Source organism: Herpailurus yagouaroundi, unplaced genomic scaffold, assembly GCF_014898765.1.
Source record: "Herpailurus yagouaroundi ecotype Mexico unplaced genomic scaffold, PumYag 141, whole genome shotgun sequence".
NCBI lineage: Eukaryota > Metazoa > Chordata > Mammalia > Carnivora > Felidae > Herpailurus > Herpailurus yagouaroundi.
Genome location: NW_024412396.1, coordinates 24,878,354 through 24,886,336, shown reverse-complemented (window position 1 = coordinate 24,886,336; position 7,983 = coordinate 24,878,354). Strand labels below are relative to the sequence as shown.

Sequence of the window (7,983 nt, the reverse complement as noted above, 5' to 3'; positions counted from 1 at the left end):
GACCACATGAGTAAAAAATCTCAAAGATTTGCTATTTTTAAGATGAAGATAGAAATATCAAGACTATAAAGACCCTTGCCTCATGTTTTCTGCCTCTTCCTCTACTTTCCTGAGTCCTTCAGGTCCTCCTTACTGGCAGCCACAATATATCTGAGACCTTAGCCCCATCATCTGGTAACAAATTACCTTGGCATCCTCTCAAAACAGTATCAATATAATGAGCCTTTCCTAGGTACCTTTTTTTTTTTTTTTTTTTTTTTTTAATTTAGACCCTGGATTTACTACCTCTAGGGATTAACCTTGGGGTATTTTGTTGCTTCCTCAAGCCATATATCTCTCCTTGACTTCTCTCAGTCCATACAACGGGGATTTGCTGTGCTTCTTTATTTAGAATATTAGCAGTTACCGTTCTCATTTCCCTTTTTGTTCCCACTAAAACCTTGCTAAGGGACAGTCCTGTTTCCCAAAATGAAATCCTTGTCTCCTACTCAACACCAGTGTCTGTCTCAGTTCTGCTGTTTATGAACAAGTGTCCCCTACCTGCTTCCTGGAAATGACCAGACCTAGAATCCCCAATACTATGCTTTGTCTCTCAGAAGGTAAATCATGTCTTACTGTCTGAAACTGTCAATTCTAGGTGATGCTCCTTAGATTTCTAAGCTTGCATCCTGAAAGCTATTACTAAGTAGGAAAAAATAAAACTAGGTGGAAAGGCACTTGGCTAGAGGAAACTTACCAGGACAGAAGATTTTGTACCCTACAGGAATGGTTCCATTTTAGGGTTTAATCAGAGTGGATTAGCTTTCAAGAGAACTGGTCCATTGGACAGAGGTTGAGGGAGTGATAGTATGGGGTCTCAGGTGCATGTCTGAGCCACAGAACAATAGAGTTTGCCCTAACAGGTTTTGGAAATGTCAGAAATAGATTTAGCCTCAGGATAAAAGGATTAGGCCAGGGGTACATATACACAGACAAGAAAGGTATGATTCAGGGTGGGTTATAGTCCCAATAAGCTGTGATATAAACCAGGAATCTGTGACCAAGAAGACTACAGCACGCACAAAGAAGTGTGGGGCAACAGGTTAGGGTGTACAATTTCTGAGAGATTACCTATGTACTCCTGATGATTTCTACATTCTTGTTTGGTTTTATAAACAGGGCAGGGAATAGCGTATACGTGATTTAAAAGGGCCAGTGGAGGAAACAGGGAGTAACCATAGATAACATACAAGGCCTTGTATTGGCTTTGTGGGAAGAAGCTAGATTAGAAAGAAAGGGCAGATTTGCGCTAATATTCCAATTTTTCCCTACTCAGCTGTATCTCCAGAGTTACTAGTTTTTCTTCTTTCTGTCCCACTATCTTGGTGTATCTTGTCCCGAGCCCTGACTCCCTCTATGACATTGCCTCTCTGATGCAACCTAGGTTGGAATGTCATGCTCATACTGGAAAATGGAGATGGAAATTAAACAGAAACCATAGTCAATAAAACTATAACACATTGTTAAGGTAATTAGGGTTGTCAGAGGGGAGCCCCTAAATTTTCATGGCCCTGTAATTGCAAATGATAAAGTGTTCATTGCTCTTCTTGTTAGAGACAGAAGAATACTCTTGAGTGGGCCCTGGCAGTAATATAATGTGGGATTCCTTTGGGCTCGAAGCAACATCTATATCCACAATGCAAAATCCAAGAAGCTAGCATTCCATAGGTTATTTATACTGCTCCTATAGGAAACTGCTCTAAGTGGGCTACACAGAGTGTCCTGGGTCCGATTTCATTATAGCTCTTGGGCCTGTCTTCTAGAGCTCCTCTCCTCTAATAAACCATCTCCCTTCCCATCCTCAAGCCTCAGCTCAGGCTCACCACCTGGAGGCCTTCAGTAGCTAGTGCTAGGTGTGGCTGAATACATCAGGCCTGTTTGGTCAGAGCAGATATAAAATGCTGAATATCAAAAATAAAAATAAACTTATAAAATAATACCTTGATTGGTTGAACTGGCCTTTTTTTCCATAAATTATCTATCCAGGATTTTCATAGGAACAAAAACCCCTATATTAAATCCAGTGCAATTTTTTATTTTTACTGTCATGTTAACTGAATTAATGGTTGCACATAGAGTTTGCCACCCTATGCCCTAGGACTTTGTTGACTTATATAAAAGTTATCGTGTCAACAGAGATAGTAGTGCATGTGTTGACCAACACACTCTGTCCACTAGATTGTCTGTTTCTTAAAGTAAGGGATTCTGTCTGACATATTTTTGAATGTCCAATATCCAGAATTAGGCCTTGCCCAGAGTAGATACACCTGGCTGTTTCCTCAACTGAAATAAATTCCACAATGTCCAGGTTCTTTCCAAGCTCTGAATAGTTCATTCAGAAACTGCTGAGGGTTCCATGGGTGTAGGGTCCTTCCCTAGACAGAGGTGTGCACTACGTGGAAAATAGAGGCCCTGACTCCCTGAAGCTAACGTCCTAATGTTGAAAGTTAAGGAAAATAATCCCCATTAGGGATAGTCACTTAGTCTGGATTCCTTTGCAAATGTGATACACTGACATTCTGGGATATTAAGATATTTCAGTCTAGAGTCCTGCAAACACTCAAAGAGCAAATGATTCAATATGAGTCCCCCCACCCCTAAAAAAAAGGGATAGTGCCAACATGCAGGTGAAATACTACTTCAGAACATGAGCAGCTAAAATCTGCAAGTGTCTCATGGACAATATACATTGTGAGCTGCTGTCTGAGAGTTGCAGTTTACTGCCCCTTGAAGCTGCTATGCTGTACTATGCAGGAATGATTTTTTTTTTAAAGACAGATCTTCAGAAATTTAAGACAATTCCCACCCCCACCCTCCCCATACAAGTGGCCAGTGAGTGAACATCACTCATTCTTTTCAGAAGTGCCACACATTGAATTTTGCTTCTAAAATGACACTTAATTCCATCCATGTGAAAGTGGCATTTCATAAGGAAGGGGTCCTCAACACTCAGTGAAGTGTCCATTGGGACGCTTTCACCATCCCATTCTTGGAACCTATTCTTGGTTCCTCCTATCTTGGAAATCCAGAGGGTAAGCAGTAGATCCCACCCTACAAAGATGATATACATAATTCACCTAAGTGAGATAAAGGACCTTGGTGGAAACAACGGGGACTATTCATTTTCTCTTGCTTGGAGTTCCCTCCCCACAGCAGAAGTAGCAGGGGGAGAGGGAACTGCAGCACTAATCTATTATGGGAGCAGATAAATGAATACTATGCTCCAGATTTTTCATAGCAATTACTTTTGTAACACACGTATAAATGCACGTTTGTAGCTATTTTTATCACTTCCCTATCCATATGCTGTTCGAATAGTGAAGAATATATTCAAGAAAGTGAATTGCACGCAGGAAGCATTAATTATTGTGGTTATAGAAGCAAATCACAAATCACTACTATATTCCCAGTTTTTCCCTATTAAAATTGGGCTAAGTATTTCTACACTTGCTCCAAAGTAAAGATGCCTCGAGTTTTCGAATCCTTTTGTAACTGTATTTCTTAAGCTCCCCAAATATCAGAGCTAGCTAGCTAGCTCTGCCCCTGTGAGACACTGTCTTTCACAAAAGAGAAAAGATTTTCAAAGCAGTTAACTTTAGTAGGAGACACTGCATATTAAATAAACTAAGCTCTGAACTCCCAGTGTCTCCTCTCCTAGAGAGGAGAGGCATTTCATTGCCGCGCTGACCACAATTCCATTTAAAAAGGACGGAAATGGGGAAGAAACTGTGCCATTTCTAAGTGCCCTGGCCTGTTCTGCCCTTTAGTCAAGTAGAACGGGTCCTGGAAGACCTTGGGCGACGGGGAGGAGACGGTGTGTGCTGTAATTACCCTGGTCTAGGGTGGCAGCCGGCCCTTCGGCGTGCAAGCGCAAACAGCGGCGTCGGGCATGATAACGGTGGTCCGCCGCCGCGGAGCTCCCAGGGAGTCGGGGGAGGGCCTTGGCGGGGAAAGCTGGAGGCCGGATGCCGCCGGCCTCGCGGAGCCTCTTGGCGCTGTCCATACTGATGAGCTCCTCGGCTGACACAGGCAGGCAGAGCGAAGGCGGAGCAGAGGAGGCAGAGGAGGCGCGGAGGCAGGCGGCAGAGCCGCGCACCCGGCTTTGACGTCGCCCAGCTGCGGCTAGCAGCTCGCGCTCTCAGCACGTAGCGCACAACGTGACCACACACAGCCTCCCTCTCTGGCAGCCCGGCAGCCCGTCCGCCCGCTCTCGGCTTCGCCTTCGCCCTCCTCCTCCTCCTCCTCCTCCTCTCGCCTCCGCGGCGCGCACCCCCGCGCACAGCCAGGGATTCCGGCCGGCGTCGAGCCCTGGGCGCTCCGCCGCCTGGCCCGACACCTCTGCCGCAGCTGGGGCCCGAGCGGCGGCCACGCAGCCGGGTGTCCTCTTCAGGCGGCCGCTCCCGCGTTCACCTCTGGATGCCAGCACTACGTTAGCCCAGGCGGGGAACCCCTTCTGCGGCTCCCTGCTCTAAACTCCCGCCTGTCCCGACCGCCCCCACCCCTCCACCTGGCGGGGGCGGCGCGGAAGCGAAGAGGACGCGCGCGGTGCCGGTGGGCACGCGTAGACGTGTGTGCGGATCCGGTCTCGGCTTGGCATTCTCCCTCCCTTGCAAGTGGCGGTGCCTGGACTCTGCTTTCGGCTCCCGGAATCGGTGCGGCCGCCCGGAGCCCTCTCTTCGCTGGCGGGGCACTAAAGGCTATTTTGGAGAACGGTGGTGGCGGCGGCGGCGGCGGCGGCTGAGACTGGTGCCCGAGAGAGCTCCAGACGCACACTCTGCTCCTCTTCGGTCCCTCTCCTCCTTCTCCCTCCACCCCCCTCCCTTCCCTGCCTCCCCACCCCCGTCCCCCTGGCCCCACTCCTCCTCTTCCTCCTCCTCCTCTTCCTCCTCTCCCCGCTCGGAGATGCGAGCCTGTATCGTGTAACAGGATTGGCGTTGCAATGGCAACTGATGGAATGGGGGAAGGCAAGACAGCAGGGCTGGGGGCTCCGGACTGCGGGCGGGCGGGCCGCTGCCGCCGCTTGACGCTCCTCCGGGGACCTTCGCGAGTTACTTTGTAAAGGCGAATCCAGGCAAGGAAGCCCCTGCTCCGTGCCGCGAGTCAGAGGCCACTTCCTGCTCCGTGGCTGCCCGCGTCAGGCTTGCAGCGCTCGGCACCCCCGGCCCCTGGCCCGCGCCCGCCGCCAGCCCAGCGCGCCGCCGCCGCTGTCGCTGCGGAGACTCGAGCCCGCTACCCTGAAGAACACTTCGCCTCCCGGTCCCCTTCCCATCACGCCCCCTGCTCCTCCCCGGCGCCTGCGATTTTCCCAGGCGCCCGGTGTGAGTGCTGCGTGCCTGTGAGTGTGTGTCGGGGTATTGTGTTGTGGGAGTGTGTGTGTGCGTGTGTGTGTGTGTGTGTGCATGAGTGTGGGGTGTGCGGGGCTCCTGCGCTCCGCTCACGGCCGCCGCCGGAGAAGGACAGACGGACGGCGCTTCCTTCTTCGGCGAGCGGTTCCTGGGCACCTCGGCTCGGCCCGGGCGCGAGTGGAGCGCGCTCGGCTGGCCGCCGGCCTCCGGAAGGTCCCGCTGCATCCCCCCTGGGCTGGATATGTTCATGTTCACGTGAAGATGGATTTAGTGTACGGTCTCGTGTGGCTGCTGACAGTCCTCCTGGAAGGGATCTCTGGCCAAGGAGTATACGGTGAGTGCAATCGCGACGCTATCGTGACCTTGTGATTCTTGGGCAACATAGGCTGGCGAGCGAAAATGCACGACTCGCGCCGTTCCGGGGCCCCTCCCGGCGTGGTATTTGATTTACACTTCATCACGTTATTGGGAGCGGTGAGGAGGCAGCGAGCGCGCTGCGGGTTGGGTTGCGAGCCGCTCCCCCAGCGCCTCGGCTGGGGCTGGGAGTTGGGTCGAGCCGGCAACATTGCACTCTTGCGAACGAGTGGCTTTGCACTTGATTTATCCCCGCTGGGGAACGGAGCTCTAGCAGTCCTTGATTTAATAATGATTTGGCTCCTTGCATTGCCGCGGTGTCTGTGCCGTGGTTTCCCCCGAAGGGAAGCTCCGAATGTGACCCCAGTGAGCTCCCCATCCCTCTCCGTCTCCCGCCTCCTCCTTTTCTCCACCTTTTCCTTTTCCTTTTTTTTTTTCTTCTTCTTCTTGGTGAATGCTTACATGACTTCGTTTTCCGGCTCAGGAAGTGGGGTGACAGTTGAGTTGCGTTCTGCACCAGCGTTGCCATGAATACTGACTTGGGGAGGGGAAATAGCAAGCAAGATTCTCGGTGCCAGACACAATTAAGGGACATGTTTATGTGAATGGATGAGCAAATGCATGAATGAACGGATGGCCAAGTCTGCGCGTCTTGGCTCCGGGGCAGGACACCAGCTCGCTGCAACAGGAACACAACGACAGTTCTCTGGAAAACCCAGGTCTGGGCCGGTTAGGACCGAGAGAAGGGCGAGCTTGTTAATTTGGAGATTTTTAAGTCCTCAAGAGCAGATCTAGGTTCCTTTGCCTGTCAGCAGTTGGCACCCTTGGCTTTCGGGATTGAAAGATACACTCACTCACACACACACCCAGACTCTGGTTGAAAGGTGTCTCATTTCCTGGGACCAGCAGGCAGTGCCACAAAGGAAACATAACTTTTGTGATCTCAGAGGTATGGTAGGAAGGTTAAGAGAACAGCTATGGAGGGGACAGCGGCCAGCACTCTGCTACAACTCTCCTAGGGTCAGGGTGTGCTGGACACTCAACTGCTGCCTTTGGTATCACTCCAGGGTTTAGACCCCAGCACTGCACTGCTAGGTCAATGGCTGTCCCTGGGCAAAGGGCATGAGTGTTTGCAGAGGTTTCCCTGCAGACCCTGGAACTTACTGCAGAGTGGGTGCGGGTGCAAGGGGACTTTGAATACTTAAACTCTCTGGGAGCGTGGTGTGTGCCATGGGCAGGTGTGTGGGGAAGGAGGCAGGAGATCTGACCCAGCCTTTTTTTACTGTCTCTGCTGTGTTTTTCCTAGCTTGAGTGTTTGAGGCGGTGGTCAGGAGGGGGTTGGGAGGGGTGAGCTTTGGCCCTCCTGCGCTCCATCTGCCACTCTTCTTTCTTGTCTTCCTAGTTCCCTTTTTGGCTCAGGCCAGAAAAGTTTCACTTTCTCCTACCTCTGTGCATCTAAATTTCCCCTCTCTACCCAGCCCCTCTTTCCCAAAGGAAAGAGAACCCGCTTGAGGGGGTGGTGGTGATGATGGTGGTGTGTGTGTATGTTGAGAGAGATGTTGAAACTCCAGGCAGATCTTACTGCTTGGCTGACAGCAGGAGGTGGGGCCTTGAGGAGGGTAAGAATTCACTTACTGCTCTTTTGACTTCTGAACATCTTAGAGTGGCTGAGATTCTAGGGATAGAGGAATATTGGAGATAGAGCCTTATGAAGGAGCTGTTCCTTAACATGGGGGAGTCTGGATTCCTTTAATCCCATATCCAAGTCTTTATTTCTTTTTCATTTGTTCAGATCATTCCAGCTAAGAAGATTAAACAACAACTCTGTGTGTGTGTGTGTGTGTGTGTGTGTGTGTGTGTGTGTGTGTAGGAGATAATGAGAAGTTAGATTCAGGGATGGCAGGACATGCTGGAAGTGTCTGGATTAGAAAGGCATGGTACCATTTTCCTGTCACTTTTTGTCATTCGGATTATAAATCCTGGCACGGTTTCATTTTGGGCAGTGGAAGGGTAAGATCTAGGAGTGGGAACAAGTAGGAAACAGTTGCATTGAAATAATGCCCATAATGCTTAACAACAAAGGGGGATGCAGTTCTGCTACTGAACTAATCACTGTGATGAAGGTAGCGGTCTTTTTTTTTTTTTTTTTTTCTGTTTTCTTTTAATATTGGTGTGGCTATTAGGCATCTGGCTTGGATTAGAATGGGGTTTGTGTGAAAATTAATCCACATCCCTGGTCCTTATA

The 7,983-nt window shown here is 50.1% G+C and overlaps 1 protein-coding gene across 2 annotated transcripts in view; it reads left to right on the top strand.

Annotated features, from left to right (window-relative positions):
- The first annotated feature begins 4,356 nt into the window (after positions 1–4,356).
- Positions 4,357–7,983, top strand: part of MDGA2 (MAM domain containing glycosylphosphatidylinositol anchor 2) — an 860,340-nt gene continuing 856,713 nt past the window's right edge. For both annotated transcript variants that reach the window (XR_005790861.1, XM_040477059.1), the window contains exon 1: positions 4,357–5,718. Coding sequence is in view for 1 of the 2 variants with exons in the window: in XM_040477059.1 (XP_040332993.1) it covers positions 5,439–5,718 (280 nt within the window). In the remaining variant the exon portion in view is untranslated. The remainder of the gene's footprint in view (positions 5,719–7,983) is intronic.